Genomic DNA, 24,871 nt, shown 5'->3' with positions numbered 1-24,871 from the left:
CAATAAAATGGGCCCTCAATTAACAACAGGTCAAAAAGGATTTCTTTAACATTGTTTATCCTTCACATTATAGTTTTCCTCTTTAAAAAGTTTTACATATGATTTTATATTGTTGTTTTCTTTTGTAATGTAAAGTTGTTTTTAACTTTTCATACCTTCATCAATCAAAAATATATACATAGACATATATATATTTTTAACTAAATTTGTTTGCAATTTTATATATGGTAGAAAAATATACGTAAATGGAAAAAAATGGTAAAGCTAGATGCTTTCGATTCTGCTACTACCAAAATTCAACCATTAATAAGATATAAGACATTCATGCTTACAGTATTTTAGCATTTAGTTTTGACTATATCATTTGCTTATTAGTTAAAACACTTAGCAGTTTAGGTAAAAACATGTTTCAATAATTCAAATGCTCCATGCAGATTAGTCTCAGTTTAATATTTCCAAAATTGTTAGATCTAAAAAATTTACTTCATGGTGACAAACCAGAGTCTTTTAAAAACAATAAATGACTGGAAACATGTCAAATGGACAGGTGAGTCACCTTTTGTGCTAGAATATGGTAATCAAGAAAGAACATGGAAAAAAAAAAGTGAACATGGAAAAAAAAAAGTAATTCAGAGTGTACAGGTGTGACAGCAAAACATGACAAAAAAATCATGGTATGGGTGCATTTGCTGCTCATGGAGTGGAAACCTTTATAGAGCTAATGGAATCATTGACCTATTAAATCAACATATTTTAGTTCACCAATTAGAATTAAGTACAAAACATCTTCCCAGTGAAATTTTCAGAAGACAATCCAAAGTATAAAGCAAAAAAAAAAACTAAAAAATATATACAAAATGCTGCTTACCTTTGAGTGGCCAGCATAATCACCTGATCTAAATCTAATTAAGAATCTGTGGTCTGTATTAGATGCTTTGGAATTAATTATTGGAATTAGCAAAAAATTAGCTTGTTAGCATAGCTAGTTAAAACCAGGCACCATAGATGCCAAGTGGTTATTGATGTAAAAAGTTATATGACCAAGTATTGAACATTTTTTTTTAATTAAATTTTTCCATTTTATTTTATTTTTACCGTTTCCATAGTTTTGTTATAAATCCAACATGACAAGTACACTGTAATTAAAAAGTTATTATTTGAGATATTTGATGTAAAAATTAAAAATAATGTGTGTGTGGGTATTTATGTATATGTGTATATATATATATATATATATATATATATATATATATATATATATATATATATATATATATATATATATATATATATATATATATGTATATATATATGTGTGTGTATATATATATATATGTGTGTGTGTGTATGTATATATATATATATATATATATATATATATATATATATATATATATATATATATATATATATATTATAGCATATTTATGTAAGGATTTGCTCATTTTTTTGCTTACCTAAGTCGATACGACTGTTTTAAAAAAAAAAAAGAAAAAAACAAAGAATAATGAATGAAAAATTGCTGCCCCATGCCAAATCCTCAGTCAATGTAGCAGCACTCTGCTGCGAGTCAGGCTATTTGTCAGTTGATGTATGTAACTGAAGCCCTCAGTAGCAGGCTATTTCAGCATGGCGTCATACTCCTCACCTAAATCAGCAGTATAAGATATATATATATATATACAGGGGTGTACAATCGGACTTTCGGTCAGTTGCCAGAAGGGCGACTGAAAGCAATCAGTTCGTTAATTTTGGTCACCTGCCCACTTTTTGAGTTGTTTTTTGCTATTTTATATAAAATATTTTGCGTATTCTGGTCATTTTTCATTATAGGGCTAAGTGTAGACAAAAATAATTTGTGTAGATAAAAGTAAGGTTGTAAATTATTGATAACATTTTTACAACAATAAAGTACTGTCAAATATAAAAGAACAATTTTCAAATACTTTAAAACTTTTGCTTTTAAATGTTTTGTAGTTATTAAGATCTTATTTGTCACAGGAAAATTATTGATATTTAATTAGTATTTTAAAGTATTGCGTTGTAATTAAATTTAATTTTAAACCTCGCTAAAAATTATTTAAACTAATTTGACAAATATTATTAATTTAATCTAAATTTGGTATTTGAAAAAGATTATATTTCTTTATTATTTACTTCTTAAAACAATCTTATACCTAAGTTATACATAATCTTTTATCACAATTTATTTATTTTCAGGTATTTAATGTAGTATTTTTAATAAAGATTATAATCAACTAATAGATAGATTTTATCAGTTACTAATAAGATAATTGTAAATGTAATTTATTTTCTTATATGTATTACGTCAAAAAATTTTTACACAATATTAAATGAATAAGAAATAAAAAAATACATTTGTGAAAAGAATTTTCTTAAACAAAAACACTTTTTATAACAATATTTTAAATAAATTTTATAACATCTTAAACAAAAGCCCTTTTTATAACAAGTTTTTAATTTCCTTTTGCTAATGATGTATATTTAACTAGATGTCTAACTTTGCAAAAATTCTGTTAAAAAAAGTGAAGAATTTTCTTTAAAATTGTAACCCGGTAACCAATAAAAAAAAATGCTAATGTTCATTTGTTACATAAATAAACAAATTTGTTAAATTATTTATAAACTGTTTTTAAAAGCATTGATATATAAAGAAAAACTTCTGTTTTACTTTGGCATGTTTTTTTACTTTTACAACTGTAACTTAAAAGTTTTCTGTGGGAAAATTTTGAGTTGTTGTTATAAAACTTATTTATTATATATTTATTATGGAAAAACGCAAATGATGATGTTGGTATAGGTGATAAGGTATATATTTTTTTATTATTAATGTAGGTTTTCAATATAAAAATTTCAATAATCTTAAAATAAAAACAATTATAAAGAATTTAGAATTTTCATTTATGAAAAACGTTGTTTTATTAAGATGTTATTTTCTGTTTATAAAACTCATAAATGTTCTATAAGTGTACTACTTGGTCCATCATTATTAACTACTCGCAAAGCAATCCTTTTGCCCACTTCTACAAGCACAACTTGGCGATGGTCTTTATCCGTTGGTAAACTTTTAATAACTTTGTTTACTGCCTTACCAAAAGACTGTGGTGTAAAAAATGTATGTCAATCTGTTGATGTACTTTCTGCCTCTCTCTTCCTTTTTTTTTGCTTCTCTGTCCCTTTTATGTTGTTCTTCTAATTGATCAAGTGTCATGTTTTGTCTCAAAGAGCGTACTTGGTTCATTTCTTTCACTTCGTAATCATGATGAGTCACAAAATTTTTTGAATCAAGATCCCATGTCTAAATAAAATAGTGTTAAAATATAAATTATGACAAACAAGCGCTTAAATGGTTAATCCAAATTAATTTCCTTAACTGTTAACTTTTGTTAACAGTTGTTTACAATTGTTTGATACGTTAAATTTAAAAACATAAAAATACAAACATTTGTTTATATAGGGTAATGCTAGTAGTGTAGTGGATGTTGGAATTAAAGTATGCCCTTAGTTAGAAATACTTCATTATGTCACGTTCAGACATTTTATGTTGTGTTCAGACATTAAGGCATCTATAATTGAAATTAGGTGTCGCGTTCAAACATTGCATATTGCATTAAGAAAATTCATGTTGCATTCAGAAATGTTGCGTTCAGAAAAGTTTAAAAATCATGTTATTTAACAACATAAATATTGAATGATAAGTTAAAATTATTATCATAAATATATTGATGCTAATTACAACTTGTATAAATTAATCATTTCAAATGTCACAAAAATTTACGGAATAACAATAAGTTATTAATAATGGTGTTGCGTTCAGACAAAAAATATTTAAAACATAAATAACTACAAAACAACAGATAAGAGTGATTACGACCTTGTGTTGAAGAAAAAATGTAGAGTCACAGTACAAAAGAAAACCCTTAAACAAATAAAAATATGCTGTAGTTAGATGTATTCTGCTAATCTAATTAGCCTACATTTACAAATAAATTTTATTGTTATTATATATTTTTAATGAATGAAATATCAGTGAGCCGCAAAATACTTTTTTAGAATAATCATAGAAAATATAATTTTAATGTATATATTTACCAAAATAATGTTGAGAAATGCATATAGTAATACTTTTTTTTAACATGATCTTTAATTTTCTGATGTGAAATTGCCCATATATAAAGTACTGAGAAAATTTCAACCTTTTGTAAAAAGTAAAATGGTGGTAAAAATATTTAACTAACCGTAAAAAACCTATAAATTGACACAAATGCTAAATTTTAATTAAAATACAGTTTACTCTCTAATACTTAACATCCTAAACTACTTTGTTATCTGGATCTTTTACCCCAGTTTCTTGGGCACTAATGTTAAAACTATAATTAATAAGATTATCTCATTGTTAATATGTTAAATATTGACATTAATGAATGTTATTTATACATATTTTAGGCATGTCAAAGAATCGTAGTTGTACATGACAATAAACCAGGTAACTCAGAAAATCTTCAGATTAATGCTGCTGCAGGGTCTATAGTTAAAAATCTTAAAATTATTGGCTTCAACCAACAAGAAATTCAGATGACAGATGAAGAACTTCTTTCTCAAAATCCTCAAGTGACAACTACTTGGGCTGAGGTTTTAAATTTACTTTGTTTTCATTTGATTTTACGTAAGTATATATATAGTATATACTTACGTAAAATCAATATATATTACGTATATATATATATATATATATATATATATATATATATATATATATATATATATATATATATATATATATATATATATATATATGATATTAGTTGTTTTATAGCAATTATTGGCATGTTTTGTTAAGAACAAAGTATGTCATTAATTGGTATCAAAAATTTAAATTACCAAAAAGTAATTGGTAAAGACAAGTAGTTTGTTAAGAACATTTTAAAAATACTTTTAATTTCTTCATGTTCATTAGTTTCTGCAGATGTTTTCTTTATTTATTATATTTTTTATATCTAATTGCAGTTAAAAATTGTTACAGTTGACTCTCAGTATTTCAAACTCTCAGGGGAAAAAAGTTTGAGATGTTAAGAAGATTTTGGCTCAAATGAGTGCGCAAAGGACCGGAAATTAAGTTCAAGACAAATGTTCGAGATATCGAGTAGTGGAGATATCAAGAGTCAACTGTGAAAACCATTTTTCTAACCAATAATCTCTATATAAGATAACATCATATATTCGTTTTTTCCAATTGTTTCTTTGCTTAGGTAAGGCTTTTAACCTTTACTCACTTCTCTTTTTTTATGACCAATTAGAGCATGTAGTGGCACTATAAAGTTAAATGTTATTCTTACCATGTTGTTGTTGCAAAATTCAAGTAACAAGAAATTCAAGTGAGATTTACTGAGCATGTTATTTAAGTAACATTCTCGGTGAATCTCAATCTTGCAAAAATTAACATCTGATAAAGTTTCTTTTGTTATGCTAATCATTTTCTTTATCTTTCTATGAAATAGTTTTCCATAACTATAATAGTTTTCTATAAGTATAATTTTCCTTTTTTGTTGTACATAATGTTGTTGCTAATTCTGAACACAAATCGGTTTTACTGTGAGGAATACTGATGTTTTATATCGTTTTACTTTTCATTTAGTTATTAAACCTCTGTGCAATTGATCTTGTCATAACTTTCTCAATTTATTTTTAGCAAAAAAGGGTTCTTTTAAAAGAATTTTATAAAAAAAAGAGCTTGTAAAAAGTTATTTATAGTTAATTTAATGCTTTATTGAACTTATTAGATTTTTTCAAAAAGTTTACATATCACATGATCACTTCATATATATATATATATATATATATATATATATATATATATATATATATATATATATATGTATATATATATGTATATATATATGTATATATATATGTATATATATATATATATTTATATATATATATATATATATATATATATATGTGTGTATATATATATGTATATATATATTTATATATATATATGTATATATATATTTATATATATATATATATGCATATATATATATTTATATATATATGCATATATATATGTATGTATATATATATATATATATACATATATATATATATATATATATATATATATATATATATATATATATATATATATATATATATATATATATGTATGTAGTTTGTTGAATGTTTTTTTTGTTTTTTTAAATTAAAAAAAACCTTAAGTTGTATACTATAGTTTAATTTTTATTTTATGTATACATTTTTTAAGGCTGAATCTTTGCACTTACCTTTGCTTCCTGACCTTTATGTACCAACCATTACTCACCTAAGCATGCACTCAGTGCATTGTTGTTTTAGTTACAATGGGTTTGATGTGCACATGGACGCTAAAGTTAAACTAAATGTTCTACCTGGTAATATTTATTTTGAAGGAACTTTTTTATAATAAAATTTTATTGTTTTGATAATTTTTTAAATATTGTACTTTTGCACTATTATATATATATATATATATATATATATATATATATATATATATATATATATATATATATATATATATATATATAGATCTATAGTTTGTTGTCTTTGGGAAGAGCGGAAGGAAAAAAGTGATTCTTACGCCAACACATACGTCAATTTTAATTACTTTTGACTTTCGTCCAACATTTGCGTGTTGGACAAAAGTAAAAACCATTAATTTAATTACAAATAAATCGTTTTTTAAAAAAACCACAAAAACGCAAATTTAATTGACCAGAATGTTTTTAAAAGCATTCTGAATGTTTTTAACAATATAAACAATGTTTTTATTTTTATTTTTTTTATTAAAATGTTTTTATTTTTATTTTTTTTACTGTAAATCATGCACGGAGTGCTGCTACATCGACTATCTTATAGCCTGACTCACTAGGGAGTGCTGCTACATCGACTGACAAATAGCCTGACTCGCAAGGGAGTGCTGCTACATCGACTGACAAATAGCCTGACTCGCAAGGGAGTGCTGCTACATCGACTGACAAATAGCCTGACCCGAAAAGGAGTGCTGCTACATGGACTAAGGGTTTGGTTGGGGCAGGCAGTCTATCAATTAATAAAAATAAAAAAATTCTGGTCTTGAATTTTAATTTTTACTTTTTGTCAACAAAATATGGAAAAAACTTTCGGACAACATCTACGGGTTGTATATATATATATATATATATATATATATATATATATATATATATATATATATATATATATATATATATATATATATATATATATATATATATATATATATATATATATTTATATATATATATATATAGAACTCTTATATGTTGTCAGAAAGTTTTTCCGTATTTTGTTGACAAAAAATAAAAAATAAAATGCAAGACCGGAATTTTTTTTTTTATTAATTGATAGACTGCCTGCTCCAACCAAACCCTCAGTCAATGTAGCAGCACTCCCTTGCGAGTCAGGCTAAAAGATAGTAGATGTAGCAGCACTCCATTGTGAGTCAAGCTATTTGTCAGTCGATATAGCAGCACTCCGTTGCTAGTCAGGCTATTTGTCAGTCGATGTAGCAGCACTTTGTTGCGAGTCAGGCTATAAGTTAGTCGATGTAGCAACACTCCATGCATGATTTACAGAAAAAAAATAATAAACTAAAAATTTTATTAAAAAAAAGAAAAAGAAAAACATTTTATTAAAAAAAATAAAAATAAAAACATTGTTTATATTGTTAAAAACATTCAGAATGTTTTTAAAAACATTCTGGTCAATTAAATTTGCATTTTTGTGGTTTTTTTAAAAAACGATTAATTTGTAATTGAATTAATGGTTTTTACTTTCTGACAACACGCAAATGTTAAACAAAAGTCAAAAGTAATTAATAGTGACGTATTTGTTGACATAAGAATCATTTTTTTCCTTCCGTACTCCCAAATGCAACAAACTATAGAACTGTATATGTATATATATATATATATATATATATATATATATATATATATATATATATATATATATATATATATATATATATATATATATATATATATATATATGTATGTACATATATATATATATAGGTACATATATATATATATGTACATATATATATGTGTGTGTATATATATATATACACACATATATATATGTACATATATATAAAAAATTATACATAAACAATTGTACTACAGCCAATAATGGCAGACCATAATCAGCTCATAAGGCCACAAGTTTATTTTCAATTTTCGATATCAAGGTTATGTATATATGTGTGCTCAAAGCCTGTAGTTTACTATAAACTACTGTAATTTAATGTGAATGTTTAAAAAATGAAACAAAAAAAGCAAATATTTAGATTGTTTTAAAAAAAACTTTTTTTAAGTAACAACCGCACTACTTGCATCAAAGTAAAAATTCGAAACCCGAGTATGGGAATAATTTGCTCCTTAAAAGTATTTTTTGTATGACTCCAAAAGGATATATTACTACAGGAAGAACTTTGTTTTTTTAACCAGCACCGATTACTGGGAAAAAATTTATTGATTTTTGACAAACATCCCAGTCATTACTGATAATTGAGGAAGCTGAAAAGTTAAACATCTATATGCGCATTGCAGTCATGAACTACATTATCTGGACAAAAATGTTTTCAAAACATCCAAAACTTACTGGAAAATGCTGCTAATGACAAATTCCAAAGAAACTTTCCTGGACAGTCCCTGCTCAAACTACAGTTTTTGCTATTATTTACTAAACATTGCTGCATACTACTACACTAGCAAATGCCATATCAGGATTCAGATCTATAGGAATTTATTCTTTTAACCCTAATATTATCTTGCAAGTAATTTTTTGTATCAGTGAAGTTTCAAATTACACAAACGTCAAAAATCCTGATTTTTTCAAGTCTAGTACTAGTACTAGTCAATTCTAGGTTGTTTATGTTAAAAACTTGATTACTTAAAAAAATTTTATTATTAGATGTTCAGTACTATTATACAGACAGTAGTATGAAAAAGAACAAATTATTTGGTGTATGTCCTAATGAGAAAATCCATTTTTAAGGTGGATCAGGGCAACTTTTTCCCTCTCCCCTTGCCCCTCTTTATTTATTTAAAAAAAAAATTATATTATCTTAAAAAAAATTAAATTTCAGATACATATTCAAAAATGCAATAAAAAATATCTTGGCGTTTAAAAGGTGTGACTATTTAAAGTAAAACTACAAAAATTTAAATTTACTTTACATAAAAATATAGTGTAATATTCAAGATATATTAAAACCTAATCTGCATATTATTGTATAACACTGTATAATATAATTTTAAATATAAAATTATATTTTATGGTATAATATAAAATCATCTGCAGTATATATATATATATATATATATATATATATATATATATATATATATATATATATATATATATATATATATATATATATATATATATATGTATATGTGTGTATATATATATATATATATATATATATATATATATATATATATATATATATATATATATATATATATATATATATATATATATATATTTATATATTTATATATATATATATTATATACACACACACACACACACACACACACACACACACACACACACACACACACACACACACACACACACACACACACACACACACACACACAAATATATATATATATATATATATACTTTGAAACATAATAATATAATCCATGATATATACTGATATCATATAATCTTCAAAACTATATGATAAAATATACAAGATATGTATAATTTATGTAATCAATAGCAAAGAAAGAATCTAAATTCTATGAATGGAATATTTAACTATTGCCTTTCTAAGAAGCTCTCCATGGTTCTCTCTGAAGTTGAGAATCTGCTCAGTGTTTTCAACATATTATGTTGAACAGATTTGGAACATTACTCCCAATGGCAGCTTAGTTCTATTAAAAATATGATAAGATGGTGTTCAATTATATGACCTTTCCATCCAATAGAAAGATTGTGGTTGAATGTAGTCTTCACATACTCTTGGTTTTCCTAAATATTTTAAGAGATGTCACTTAATATACACAAAAATTAAAATCAAAGTAAATTTTAGATTTACCTGTTGAAAAAGACTTTAACAGTTCAACAACTGGATGGTAAGAAGAAAAATTATCTGAGATAAATTTTTCCAGATGTGGCAAAAGCTTTCGTATTTTTTTAGCATTTCTACCATCTAGTCTACCTCCATTATACCCATGCCAAATAATTCAATGTTTTTTTAACCAGAGAGCAACATCAGGTTCCTTACACAAGACATTTGAAATCTCTGTTATTATCTTCATCAGTAAATTAAGTTCTGGAGGAGGGATTACATCAAGCACATACATATCTTCAGACTCGACCAGGAGACATGGATGTATAACATTCTTGTAGAGTTGCATAAAGCTTTTATTAAATCCACTTTCAGCAAAGTTCTTATACATGTTTTTTAGCATATTAAAGGTTCTCAATTCTCCAAGATTTGTTTTATTACCATCACAAAATAAACATGAATATTTTCCCCACTGTCCTGACAAACCCAAAACTATGTTGAGTAATTTAAGATCTGTAGGAAGGTAAAACGTTTAGCTTTTTTTTCTATAAGAATTTAAAGATTTGTGTGGCTTTCGCAAACATTTTTGGCAAAAGCTAATATTATAACTTTGTTCATTCCAATATTCTTGGTTTCTTTGGAGTCAAAATTTACTTCTCTGTTAAAAACATTCATAATAACTTTTAAAGATCCTTGGCCACTATCTATTCCTACTCCAATAATAACATTATCAATTTCAAGTCCCCTAGCAGTGCAAATATGATTAACTAGAGATATTGTATCTTTGACATACACTAAATCTTTAATGACATCTTTAATAGTTTTATTTTCTTTAACTTTTGTTTTTGGATAAAAATTACACTTTTCCCACTAGGTAATACTTATTTAGAGCATGTAATATCTTAATTTGGAAGAATTAGATTCCACACCTAATCTACCCAAATCTTTTCTTAATTCCATTGCTGTTAAATCAATAGTACAATCTGACATATAATGCTTTCGTTTGATATTATAGAAAGTCTGGGTAGTTTTAAGGGTTGACTTTTTCCCAATCTGCAGACTTAAAGGAGTTCCTCCAGTTGACAATGCAACAGTGTTGTCTAACTCAATATTTTTAAATTGTTGAATTTCTTTCAGAGATTTGCTAATTACTTGCTCAACTGTTTTTAAACCTGAAAATTTGTAAATATGTTTTAGGATTGCATAGTTTAGGTTTACAAAAAGCTATAATTAAGCTCTTACCTGTTGACATTAACCGTGTTTTTAGGTTTTGTACTATGTCTTTCTTACTACAGGGATGTCGAATTCCAGATCCAGTTCTCTGTTAACAAGTACAATAAATTTTATCTATAACCTCCTTTGGTACTTCAGGTTCATTAATGTACATGTTTAAAACATTCTAATTAAAAAAAACTATACTTATTTAAACTATAGTAAAAATCATAATTTTATAAATTTTTAAAATGTTAATAATTGAACTACATATATGAGTTCTTAATAAATTACCTGAAGGTTTATAGATTTGGATTTATCTCTTGACATGGTACAGAGTGGGCAATTATATGTTTACATTATATCACCTATGTTTATATATATAAACAAATGCTTATTCATATTACCTATAACTTTTATTACATGCATAAGTAAGTACAAGTACATGTATTACCTTATTATTTTAGATAAACTATATTAATTCTAGTTTTAATGCAAATAAATAGTAAATGTGTTAGGACCTGGATCTTCAGAGCCTGCACCAAGTGTCCATACAATAGTTCAATCACCTAAAACAATTAGAAAAGAAGGTCCTTAAACATGCAAACTGTTTTTGTTTATCCTGCTTTAGTTGAGGATATAATCCTGCTTTAGTTGAGGGTATGATCCTGCTTTAGTTGAGGATATAATCCTGCTTTAGTTGAGGATATAATCCTGCTTTAGTTGAGGATATAATCCTGCTTTAGTTGAGGATATAATTAAAATGCAAGCATAAAGTTTCACAAAAATGAGAACGAAACGTAAGCCTAAAAAGACTTGAAAAGCATCAACAACAACAAAAAAAAGTAAGAATGATGTTTTGTAGTGATTAAACAAATACAGGTTTATTTTACTTACGCAAAAAAACAGATTATGATTATTTTACTCAAAAGTTAAATACTATGATTTGATAAATAATGATTTTTTTAACTATATATCTTTAAGTTAATCTGTTATGAATAACTTAACATAAAAAATGTTGTGGTTATAGTACGTTATAGGATGCTTATGAGGCTTATATTGGTATTAGTACCTTTTTTCAAAAAATGATATAACCTTAAAATTATTTTAGTTGAGAGAAACAAATTTCTAGAGCTAAACTACTTAATCAAAAATATATTTTCATTAAAATGTAATATTTACATAAAAATAATCAATATAATACAAAAGGGTTGCGTTATTAGACTTCTTTACCCTATTATATACCTAAATGTAATGAGAAAATATAAATAAAAAATTAAACTTTTTAAAAGAAATTAAATTTTTGCATGTAAAAAAGAAATTATACCATATATTTTGAAGAATTAAATCTAGAAGAAGTCCTAATAATTAGTTTTTAGTTTATTCAGTAATCAATCAATAATAATGCTAAATATAAAAAATAAAAAGATTGATTAAGAGGGGCAGCCCCAGGCCCCTCTGTTCTGACATTCTTGTGCTGCATACAAAGCAGCTATAGTTTTAAAACAGTGTTCTTAAAACAGTTGATACTATGTGCATCAATTGCTTTTTGCACATAGTATCAACTGTTTTAGTGTAGTGAGAGTGTTCCAGTGACATACAATTTGATTTATAAAAAACTGTTCTCCATCTCCAATTTTTTCACTCGTCATTTACTCTTACCCCAAAGAAAGACCAAGCTAGTTTTTTTTGTCAGTGGCACGTAAAAATTGGATTCGTCAACTTTTTGAGTGGTCTTGAATTGTTGAATTAGGTTGCCTCACATTCTGCAGTCTTCAAGAGTTTTTAAACCTAACATTTTCAATTATTGAAAGTATGGCAAGAACTTTTTTGATGCTATTGTTTTTGTTGCATGCTGCTGCACTTTTTCCAGTGTTTTAATTTCATGCTTCAGAAACAGCGACTAGGCTTAAACCACGAACTTGAGATGCAAGCATATAAAAGCCATATACACTCTAATAAATAAGCACCATATGATCATATCCTGATTACAAAATGCTTTTTTTAACCTACCAAGTACTTGATTGGCTGTTGGGGCTGCCTTTTTGACTTGATTTTTTTATTTTTAATTGTCAAAGACTATGACTTTAAGGTGTGTGATATATTGAGTGTGAGTATATAAGGTATTGATTTTTTAAATTAAATAAATTTGACTTTTTTAGTTCTGTATAGGTAGCAAATCATATACCTATTTATTAATTTTAGACATTCCTACTAAATGGGCATTTGTTCCTTTGACTCTTAATGCTTTCTGTGGAGGAAAAAAAGAGTTAACCAATGCGACAAAAGTGGTTGCTTATGATAAATATCACAATCTTGCATTAAATGTCAATTCTGTTCCCATTATAACAGTCCAGCACTCAAGGTTAATTATTTTTATCAATTTTTTTTAAAAAGCTTCGTTTCTATTTCTATTAATAGTAAAAGATTAATTTTTTTTTGTCAGCATTTTTAACCATGTATTTGTGTGCATATAATTTACAGGGTGTGCTAGATAAACTAGCAATATTTTATTAGAATAAAAAAAGATTGTTGGTCTTCAAAAATGCCTTTATTTTTGTTGTTAGAAAGAAATGATTTGATAATCTCAAATATTTTCACAGATACACCTTATGAGGCAAGCTAGTTGTGAAGACCAGCATGCCTTTTGATATGTTAAGAGCAATAGCCCTTGCCCCCCTGCCTCTATCTAATACACAATAGAATTTTTTAGTTACAGCAGTTAGTAAGTCAGCCGTGATTTTAAAATCATTGTGTGTGATTTTAAAAATCAATCTTTATTTCCTATATAAATTAAAATAAAAAGCAGCGAAAAGAATAAATTCTAAATGAAATAATTAAAAGAAAACTGGCAAAACAAGCATTTCACTTAAATTCTAGATAAATTAATTAAAACTAAAATGGCAAAAAAATGAAAGTTTATAAATATTAGACAAAATAGCAAAAAAAATCCATTTGAGTTCTAAATAAAATATTTATTTATAATTCAAATGATTTTTTTTGTAAATAATGTTACATTGCAATTCTTGTAACTAATTAGCTACATTAAAACGGTAAAACTAATGTTTCATTTAAATTCTAAATAGATAATAAAAATAAAAATGGCATAATGAACATTTTATTAAAATTTTAAATAAATAATTCCATTCTTAAAAGTGTTTTCAGAATTTTTCATAAAAGTATATTTGATGAGCAAAATGATTTGTTACAATTTAAAAAAATGCTTTTACTTTTTTAGCAAGCTCTTTACCATGCCTGCACACGCCCACATGCCTACAAAATGTTTGTAGGCTTGTGGCCGAGCGCAAAAAAGCTTGAGCTTGAAAGTGCTGACCGAAGAGAGAAGAATGTTGTCTGGACCATAAGCCATAGACTTGATATTAATTAGCAGGACATAGCCCTGCTAATTAACATTAAGTTGAAACTTAGGGCTCCTAATATGGCCTTGACAATGCACACCAAAAGCACTAACAGGAACACCATTCATGCACAACATTACACTGTTAATACTTTAATATTTACAATTGCTGGTAGAATCATCCTCTCTGAGAAAACCACAAAGTTCAGGAAACCTTACTACTAGCGCTATTAAACTAAGTTTTAAAGCTGTACCTTCATTAGAAGATAACATAAAGAGTTGCAAAGCTACTTTCAAGGAGACACAATCAAAAATCTATGAATAGAATCAAAAGATCAAGAATTTGTTATTCGGAAACAATGTTACAGGTTTACATCTATGCCAGCCTAATAGATAATAAAGGAGTGCAAGTCTGGTCAATAGAATTATCCTGCTTACCAATAAATTCTAGGCCTGGTAGGCCTTATACAGGCCTTATATAGGCCTGGTTTCATGTAATATCTGCTAAAGATGAGTATTTGTATTGAGACACCATTTTAAGTCTTTTCTCAACCAAGAGACCCAAGGCAAGGGAATTTCCAGTCAGAGTTTATTTCTCCTAGCCGTTGCTTAGAAAAGCAAATCTAACAAGGGTGCAGGATATGGGGCAGGTTGTCCTAGTTACATGTTACCAATAGCAGAGTGATAGTGATGATCTTGAACCTGACTTGATTTGGTTTAGTTGAAAAAAGTTACTTTTGCAAGTAGTACTTTAAAACATTGAATTGGAGATTTTGGAAATGCATTAGGAAAAAAATTACATCTAAATTTACACTGGAAATAAGGGTAAACATATGTTATATAGTTGTAATTAGAGTTTAGACTTGTAATTGTAATGAAAACAATAACAGAAACAATAACTATTGTTATTGTATTATTTTTTTTAGAAACAATAACAATACCTGTGATTACCATTTATTTATTTTTACAATAACTATTGTTATTGTATTATTTTTTTTAGAAACAATAACAATACCTGTGAATACCATTTATTTATTTTTAATACAGTAATACATTAAAAAAAAATATTGTATTGCAATTCATCTTCATAATTCAATAACAATATCTGAAAAAAAAAGAGTATTTTAATGACCCACAACAATAACAATAAATATTGTACTGTAGTTCATCTTAATAATACAAAAACAATTTATTTAACAAGTTATTGTAATGAAAACAATTATTGTTATGTCAAAACTTAGCCAAGTGACCAGAAATTAAATCAATAATCATATATTATTTGTACCCTATTTCAATAGGGTACAACTAATATATGATTATTGGTTCTATTTTATTTTTTGAATATCACTTATCCAAGTTGCAAACTTTAATAGCTCTATAAAAGTGAGTTTTATTTGACCTTTTTTTTTCTTTTACTGCTGGGTATAGATATGTATACATAATCAATTCCAATCATTTCATCCACTTAGTTTTTTGCTTTTGCAACAGACACCAAATGTTTCGATAATATTACTCTAGTCTGATAGATGATGAGTAATCTGAAAATATAGAAAAAATTTTTTGCAAAATAAAAGTTCACATGTTTAGACAAGATAATGTATAATTACCCAGGTCAATGGTTCCCTGATTCCATAATGCTGTAATTTATTACTCATTAGCTGTTATTTATAATAATAAAAATATTTTCATCGTCCATATGTCATCATCCGGTGAAACATTTCATTATCAGTTTAGACAAAATTTTAAAAAATTCAAAAGTTTCACATCACAAAGTAAATAATTATTTAATTGCAAACATATAATTAATAATATATATGTATGACTTTGAATGAGTATTAGTAATTTTAATTCTAAATAATTTATTCTTTACACATTTATATTATTGAACTCATAATAAATAAAAAAAGTTATATGTAAATGGTTCATTTACCCATAAGTTACTATATGTATATATAGTAACTTATGGGTGAATGAACTTTGTGCCAGAGGTTTCAACAACACACAAGCATGCATATATAGTAAATTATGGGTAAGAAAAAATATTATAATCATACTAAGTATATAAAAGAGAAAAAAGATTTTGGTGTAAATTTATAACAAGGCAAAAACAAAAAAAGCTAAAAAATAGTACTGAGAAAGTTTTTCTTAAAGATGAGTATTATGCCTTCAGTATTCAAAATAATTAAAAAATCAATTTGATTATGCGGAAACTTTACGTAAAAATTTTCTCTTCCTAGTGCAGATTTCTTATAATAGTGTAATATTGTAAATAATTTTCTTCTCTACAACCAAGAAAATTTAGAATTTAAATAATTTTCTTTACATATTTTTGGTTTTTTATATTTTGTTTACTTGTTTTACATTTTCACATTAAGCAACAAAAAATAATTTTAAAAAGCATTATTAATTTATTTGTTAATAAGCAAATGAATGTTTTTATTTGCTTGCATCTTTTAATAGACCTGAATTAATGTGAATTAATTTAATAGACCTGAATTGAATGTGGTTTACTCAGGAAGTCTTGTCCGTGTTATGAATGAATTTATATTTACTTCCTCCTCAATTTTATATGGAAATGTTGGGAAAGTAATCTTGACAGTTCAAGATGATGAAGAAAAACTAATAAAAGATTCTATTCAAATCCAACTAAATTGTGGTAAGTATATTAATTAAGTAAATATATTAATTAAATAGTAAGTATATTCATTTCAATGCTGTTACTGATGTTTCTAATTTTGTAACAAATTATTTAACAAATTTGTAACAAATTATTTTTTGTCTGGTATTGATTTTCATCAATTGTTTCATGACTGACAAATTAATAAAAAAACTCAAAAATTGATTGTCAAAAAAATAATTTGATATTATTTGAAGATATTTGAAAATTATTTGATGTTATTTGAAGATTATAAGTTAGTTAATAAGTCAGTCAAAGTATTTGATAATAATTGAAGGAGATTAAGTATTAAACTTTTTTTTAACTGTATAGAATACAAAATATAGTAATCTAAGACTATCAAAAATACTTTTTTCCATTCAAAGCCTGTTTATATGTTTAAAAAGTGAAAGAGTGTTAATTAAGTACACTATATCAGTTTAAAGCCTAAATTATTTCCAAACACAAAACTTTGTATGTTAAAAAACTTTACTACGAATCAAAAAATGTTTTAAGCAGTGTCTGTTTAAGTAAAGTTTCAAATAAAAGAAGAATTTTAATGAAAAAATAAATATAAATGTATAGTACAACAAACTGGTTAATCTAATACAAAAGTGTAATATTTGGCTAACTGAAAAACTTTAGTTTAGATTATATTTAGTTCATAACTATTAACTTATAATAGAAATCATAAATGAAAGAAGAAGAAAAAAAAAAAGTCAAAAGCACTATAATTTTCTTATTTTCCAGATGAGGTTAAAAGCAGATGATTCTAATGTATGACCAGTGCACTAATATAAATTTTTACTAGTAATATCAGCCTTTCCAATAAATATAAAAGCAAAGTGCATTCATAATGTTGGTGACATTAAATTCTCTTTATTTGCTTTTTATATTTATGGAAATGTACTGCCACAATGATTCTTGTAAATATAATTTACATGTTAAATATGTAAATAAGTTTTACGAAAGGTATGTTCAATGTTCTTAAAGAACAATAATAAATTAGTAACAGAGCTCCCTGATGATCCGCTGAAGAAATAACTGACAGTAGAAGCTAAAGTTAAAAGAGTATTTTTATACTAGTTTATGTATGTATATATATATATATATATATATATATATATATATATATATATATATATATATATATATATATATATATATATATATATATATATATATATATATATATATATATATATATGGGGCCTGTTCTATAAAAAAAATTTGGGTGGCAGTACCCCCCATATCGGAGAAATTTAGCGGAAAATCGGCATTTTTTAACGAAGAAATCAATATTTGCTTTAAAAAACAAACAAACAAACAAAAAAAGGTTCTCAAATTTTAGTTTAGGCAGCACCCAAAATTGGTGCCCAAATATGGTTGACGCTGTCGGAAATGGTATAGAATAGCCCCTGATATATATATATATATATATATATATATATATATATATATATATATATATATATATATATATATATATATATATATATATGTATGCATGGGTTTTGCTAGTGTCTCTGTTTTTATGACTAAGCAACTCATTCTATTATCTCGTAATGAGGGTACAGCTCTAAAACTCAGTTTTATGGTTCTGAGGCCGGCTGGTAGTCAGGTTTCCTGAACTCTGTGGTAGCTCTCAGAGAGGCTGATTCCATCAATAGCTGAAAAATATCAAAGTATTAACAGTGCCATGTTGTGCATAGATGGTGTTCCTGTTTGTACTTTTTGAGTGCATTGCGGAGGCCACATTTGGAGCCCTTTGTTATGGCTTAGGTTTTATTAGTAGTAATGAGGCAATTGCTTGGGCTATTAAATGGTGTTCTGAGTACCATCTATGCATTGGGTCAAGTTCTTCAACAAATTTAAAAATAAATAAATTACTAAAAACTATAAAACACAAAAAACCATCCTCATCAACAAGTTCTCTAAATCTATCATTCACTAATATTCGTGGTCTTCGAAGTAACTTTTCTTCTGTTGAGTCTTGCAATGTTCACCAGACCTACTTGCTCTATGTGAGACTAATTTGAGTTTAGATGTGAGACTAATTTTGTTTAGCACTACTTCACTCTATTGCCTTTCTCTTTGTTCTATATCCCTCTCCTTCATCTCAAGACTGCACTCTTTTTGATGTTATTTCTGATTATATTGACCAAGCCCTTTCTTTTTATCCATCAGCTAATATAGTTGTTGTGGGTGACTTTAATGCTCACCACTCTAAATGGCTTGGCTCTAGTGTCACTGATTCTGCAGGAAATAAAGCCCACAACTTTTGCCTTTCTCAATCTCTAACTCAAATAGTCAACTTTTCAACTCGCTTTCCAGACAACCTGAATTATTTACCTTCTCTACTCGACTTATGTCTTGTTTCTGATCCTAGTCAGTGCTCAGTTTCTCCACATTCACCCTTAGGTGCTTCTGATCACAGTTTGATCTCTCTAAAACTAATATCTTATTCTTCTTTATCACCTGAATCCCCCTATTATCGTACCTCTTACAACTACAGTAAAGCTGACTGGGATTCTTTCTGTGATTTTCTTCGTGATGGCCCTTGGGTAGAAATCTTTTGTCTTCCTGTAGACAAATGCCCATCTTACATAACTTCGTGGGTTCAGGCTGGCATGGAATCTTTTGTTCCCTCTCGACAATTCCAAGTCAAGCCTCACTCTCCTCCATGGTTTTCCTCACACTGTGCTGCTGCGATTTCCAATCGAAACTGTTACTTCCATATCTATTACCAAAACAATTCTTCTGAAAACAGACGTCTGTTTATTACTGTTAGAAACCATTGTAAAAAGGTTTTGTCTAACGCTAAAGCTTGCTATTCTCAGGTCATGAAATCTCGTATCTCATCTCAAAAATCAGGCTCTCGTGACTTCTGGAGAATCTTTAATAGTATTAATAATAAGGGCAAATCTTTAATTCCACCTTTCTTGTATGGTTCAGACTTTGTCACCTCACCTAAAGACAAAGCTGAATTGTTTGCTAAAAACTTTTTGTCAATATCATCTCTTGATTCCACTAGTTGCGTTTTACCTGATATTGCCAACAAACAGGTTGATCCATTGCTTGACATTCGTATCACTCCATGTTCTGTATCTAAAGTGATTTCCTGCCTAGACTCTTCTACAGCTTGTGGCCTGGACAACATAGCTGTTATTGTCTTGCAGAAGTGTTCTCCGGAGCTGTCGTCTATACTCTCAAAACTATTCAAGTCTTGTTTTCCAGCCTGCTGGAAAGCGGTATCTGTTATCCCTATCTTCAAAAATTTTGGAGAGCGATCTGATTCGTCTAACTACCGTCCCATTAGTTTTCTTCCTATCATAAGCAAGGTTTTTGAATCTTTGATTAACGAGCACTTAATTTCTCATCTTGAATCTAATAACTTACTTTTTGACCATCAATATGGATTTTGATCTTCTCGTTCTACAGCTGATTTGCTAACAGTAATAACTGATAGGTTTTATCGTGCGTTAGATGAAGGTGGAGAGGTTAAGGCCATCGCTCTTGACATTTCAAAAGCTTTTGATAAAGTTTGGCATGCTGGTCTTCTCCCTAAATTTTCTTCTTATGGTGTATCTGGTAACATCTTTAAGATTATTGAATCCTTCCTTTCCAATCGTAGTATAAAAGTTGTCCTCGATAGACAGCACTCTTCTTCTTATTCTGTAACTTCAGGGGCTCCTCAAGGTTCTATCCTCGGCCCTATACTCTTTTTAATTTACATTACCGATCTTCCAGATATTCTCACATCTAAGGTGGCATTGTTTGCTGATAGTACTACCATTTATTCTTGTTGTGATAAGAAACCAACACTCTCTGATTGCTTGGTGGGGGCATTTGAGCTTGAAAAGGATCTCACTTCTGCTACAGCATGGGGCTCACAGTGGCTGGTAAACTTCAATGCAGATAGAACTCAATTTTTTTCAGCCAATTGTTATTGCAATAAGTTAGATCTTCCTCTATTTATGAATAGTGATGTACTCAATGAGTCATTTACTCTTCATCTTCTTGGATTAACTCTTACTTCCGATCTTTCTTGGAAACCATATATCAAATCAGTTGCAAAATTAGCATCTGCTAAGGTTGCATCTCTTTATCGAGCTTGACACTTTGTTACTTCGGATTCTATTCTCTATCTCTATAAATCTGAAATCCGGCCTTGTATGGAATACTGTTGCCATATCTGGGGTCGTTCTTCTAATGATGCTCTTTCTCTTTTAGACAAGGTGCAAAAACGCATTGTAAACATAGTTGAACCTGATCTTGCAGCCAACCTCCAACCATTATCACTTCGTTGTAATGTTGCTTCTCTTCCTCTTTTTTACAAATTCATAATGGATACTGCTCTAAAGAGCTAGTGTCTCTTGTGCCATCTACTAAAATTCATTCTTGTGTTACTCGTCATTCAATTAAGTCTCATCCTTATTCTGTGACTGTTTCTAAGTGCTCCAAAAACTCTTATTCGTCTAGTTTTTTTCCTCGAACATCAGTTCTTTGGAATTCGCTTCCTTCATCTTGCTTTCCTGATTCATATAATTTGCAATCCTTTAAGTCGTCCATCAATCGTTATCTTGCTCTACAATCTTCATCTTTTCTCTTCCAGTAACTTTCAACTTTAGTTAGTGGTTGCTTGCAGCCTTGTTGGAAGCGAAGATGTTAAAAAAAATATATATATATATTTATATTTTATATATAATAAACACTGTGTAATTAAATTATTAAAAGAGTTGCTAAGTAATGATGCTAAGTAAGTTAAAAGTTAATGTCCTATTATTTAGCCAAATAGCAATTGATTTTTGTTATGCTTTGTTTATTAACTTTTTAATTTTAAAGACATATTTTTTAAATTATGCAGCAAAAGTTTAAAACAATTGATAACTACAGAGAACTGAACTGGTTGCTGCTCTAGTTCCCATTGTTCTAATTTCCAAACCTCAATAAAAGTTTGACATAAAAATAACTATAATTATTTGCTTGCTAGATGATAAATGCTTTTTATTTCCACAATTTGGTTGTGTTAAAATAATTGCAAATATTTCTTCTGTTTCTTAATAGTTCAATCAAAAGAGTTAGCTTCTTAAAAACTATATATATTCTTTTTTAATTTAATCTGAGTTTATTCTATTTGTAATATATGAACATATTTTCTGTAGTTAAAAGTATTTATTTTCTGCAGTAGTAGTGTGGTGATAAAGCGCTCGCCTCATAAGTGAGAAGTTCCCAACAAAGTCCCTGATAGTTCCGTGCTTAACTTGTTTCTCTGCACAGTGATCTTGTTCGTCAAGGTTTGTGTTTCGAAGTTATTTAATTGAGAGAGGATTGTAACCACAACTAAGAGTAGCCTCCTTGACTTTAGCAGCCTTCATGGTCTTAGGGAGGTGAATTAAAATTTAGAAAAATTATCATTCAAACATTATTTCACTTATCAAATCGCCTAAATGATTAGGATATTATCAAAGGAAATAGATTTTTGTGTAACCTAAATATCATAGCCCTGCACAAAATTACTAGTTGCTCTACATAAAATGCATAATGTGTCGCCCTTTATCACACCTTCATATCATGCTTGTAAAAGTTATAGTAACAGTAAACATGGTAACAAATGAAATCTTTTAACAAAAATTTATAAAGCTTTTATTAATAACTGCAATTTTTTATTTTACTTTTTGTTTACAGTTTTTCATTTGAAAATAAAGTTTAAAATTCCAGGTTTCATTGATAAAGGATAAAATAGTTATTTAAAAGTTTTTTGTCTTAATTTTTGCAATTAACTAATAGTTTATAGGAAAATAATCCTTTGTTGTACCCTATTAGTAACTGACAGTGGTGCACTCTATGTTGCAATAAAACATACTTAATAACACTAAGCTTTAAAATCTTTTTTTGTAATTGCAACTATTTTCTTCATATTAAATTCTGTATTTATCAAACTTTGTATTTATCAATTGATATTCAGAGTATGAAATGTAAGAAAAGTGTAAAATAAAAGTGAAAGTAAGATACAAATTGATAGTTAAAAGTTTAACATTAAAAAAATTGAAAATGAGGTTGATATATAGTTAAAAGATTAACATTATCAAGTTTCATTAGAATTGTATTGAACTTTTATATTCTATGCTTTTTTTCGGAGAGTAAAACTTATTTAGAATTTAGATAATTTGATTTATATGGTTTTAAATTTCAACAACTTTTTGTGCAGACTTTGTTAGTTGCATTTAACCACTTTGCTGTGGAAGTTTTTTTTCAAAATTTTGGTTAATTGCAGAACTTTTTTTTTTTTTTTTGAAAAAAAAAAATGAAAAAAAAAAAATTTTTTTATTACTAAAATTTTTATACATTTTTTATATATTTTTTTTTAAGTAACATATTATGACCAAAAAATAAGAAATAATAAAAAAAAAAAATTAAACACAAGTAAGCCAAAATAAAAAAGTGAAAAACTCTTAATAAAAAAAAAAAAAAATTTTTAACGCAATGTGTTCATTAATCTCAAAAAAGTTAAAACAATGTTAAACATACTATTGCGAGCACCACAGTGACTGGATGTCAGCAGATGCTGAAAATGAAATATAGCAGATGTCACATAGTGGAATTATTTGGGTAAATTGTGATGTTGCGGTTACCCCTAAAAAAGTGTTAACAAGTAAACACAACATTTACTAAAAAGGCTAGGAACTAAAACACAACTGTTTCTAAGAAACCTAGGAACTAAGTAGTCGCAACTTCTAATAAGATACTTAGTATAAACTGGCAAAAACACTTTTTGAAAATTTTTTTGTCTAGAATTGTTTATGAAACTATTAGCTAATATACATACATTTAAAAAATATCAATATGCAATAATTGTTTGGAATAATTTCCTAAAAAACCTTCTGTAAATCATAATTTTATTATTAAAAACTTGCAACTACTGTATGAAAATGTAGATAAAGTTTTTATATTTTTTAATGTGGTTATCATAATATTTTAAGTTGTGTCTATTATCATAGATATTTTATATTTGTTTTTTTAATTATTATAATTTTTTTAGTTTTTGATTTTTATTGTTAGTTTTATTAAAAGTTATAAATTTAATTTTTTTTTAATTTTTGACTTGTTTAATAGTTATGATATATAAACATTTTTATAAGTTTAGGTCCAGCTGCTAAAATCTCCCTTAAATGTGAATCATTTCAAAATAAACAAAATGATGAGGTTCCAAGAATATCACTTCTTTCTCACAGCTTTATTCAGTCTAGTATTCATTGCCAAATCACAGATTTATATGGTAATCCAACATCCATTAAGACAGGTGTTGAATTGGTTTGGGAACCGAAAACTGCTGGAGTGCAATTAGTTAAAAAAACAAACATCAGCGGTGAAATGGTTTTTCGTAAAAATTCAATTAAATGCTTAGCTGAAAAAGGAAATGTCCAAATTAAAGTTTTTACTCCCGATATGAATGCAATAGAGGTAGAAATATTTTTTGTTTGTACATCCTTCAATGGTGACATCTTTTATTAATAGATTTATCTTTAGT

At 27.1% G+C, this 24,871-nt stretch overlaps 1 protein-coding gene across 2 annotated transcripts in view; it reads left to right on the top strand.

Moving 5' to 3' along the window:
• The window catches only part of LOC100212735 (structural maintenance of chromosomes flexible hinge domain-containing protein 1), a 121,114-nt gene that overhangs the window by 76,732 nt on the left and 19,511 nt on the right, over positions 1-24,871 (top strand). For both annotated transcript variants that reach the window (XM_065804082.1, XM_065804081.1), the window contains exons 20-24: positions 4,468-4,653; positions 6,290-6,434; positions 13,532-13,691; positions 17,174-17,340; positions 24,488-24,804. In XM_065804082.1, coding sequence (XP_065660154.1) covers positions 4,468-4,653; positions 6,290-6,434; positions 13,532-13,691; positions 17,174-17,340; positions 24,488-24,804 — 975 coding nt within the window. The remainder of the gene's footprint in view (positions 1-4,467; positions 4,654-6,289; positions 6,435-13,531; positions 13,692-17,173; positions 17,341-24,487; positions 24,805-24,871) is intronic.

The sequence above is a fragment of the Hydra vulgaris genome, chromosome 08, assembly GCF_038396675.1.
Source record: "Hydra vulgaris chromosome 08, alternate assembly HydraT2T_AEP".
Classification (NCBI taxonomy): Eukaryota; Metazoa; Cnidaria; class Hydrozoa; order Anthoathecata; family Hydridae; genus Hydra; species Hydra vulgaris.
Note: the sequence above shows the minus strand (reverse complement) of the source record. Positions and strands in the feature narration are given on the sequence as shown.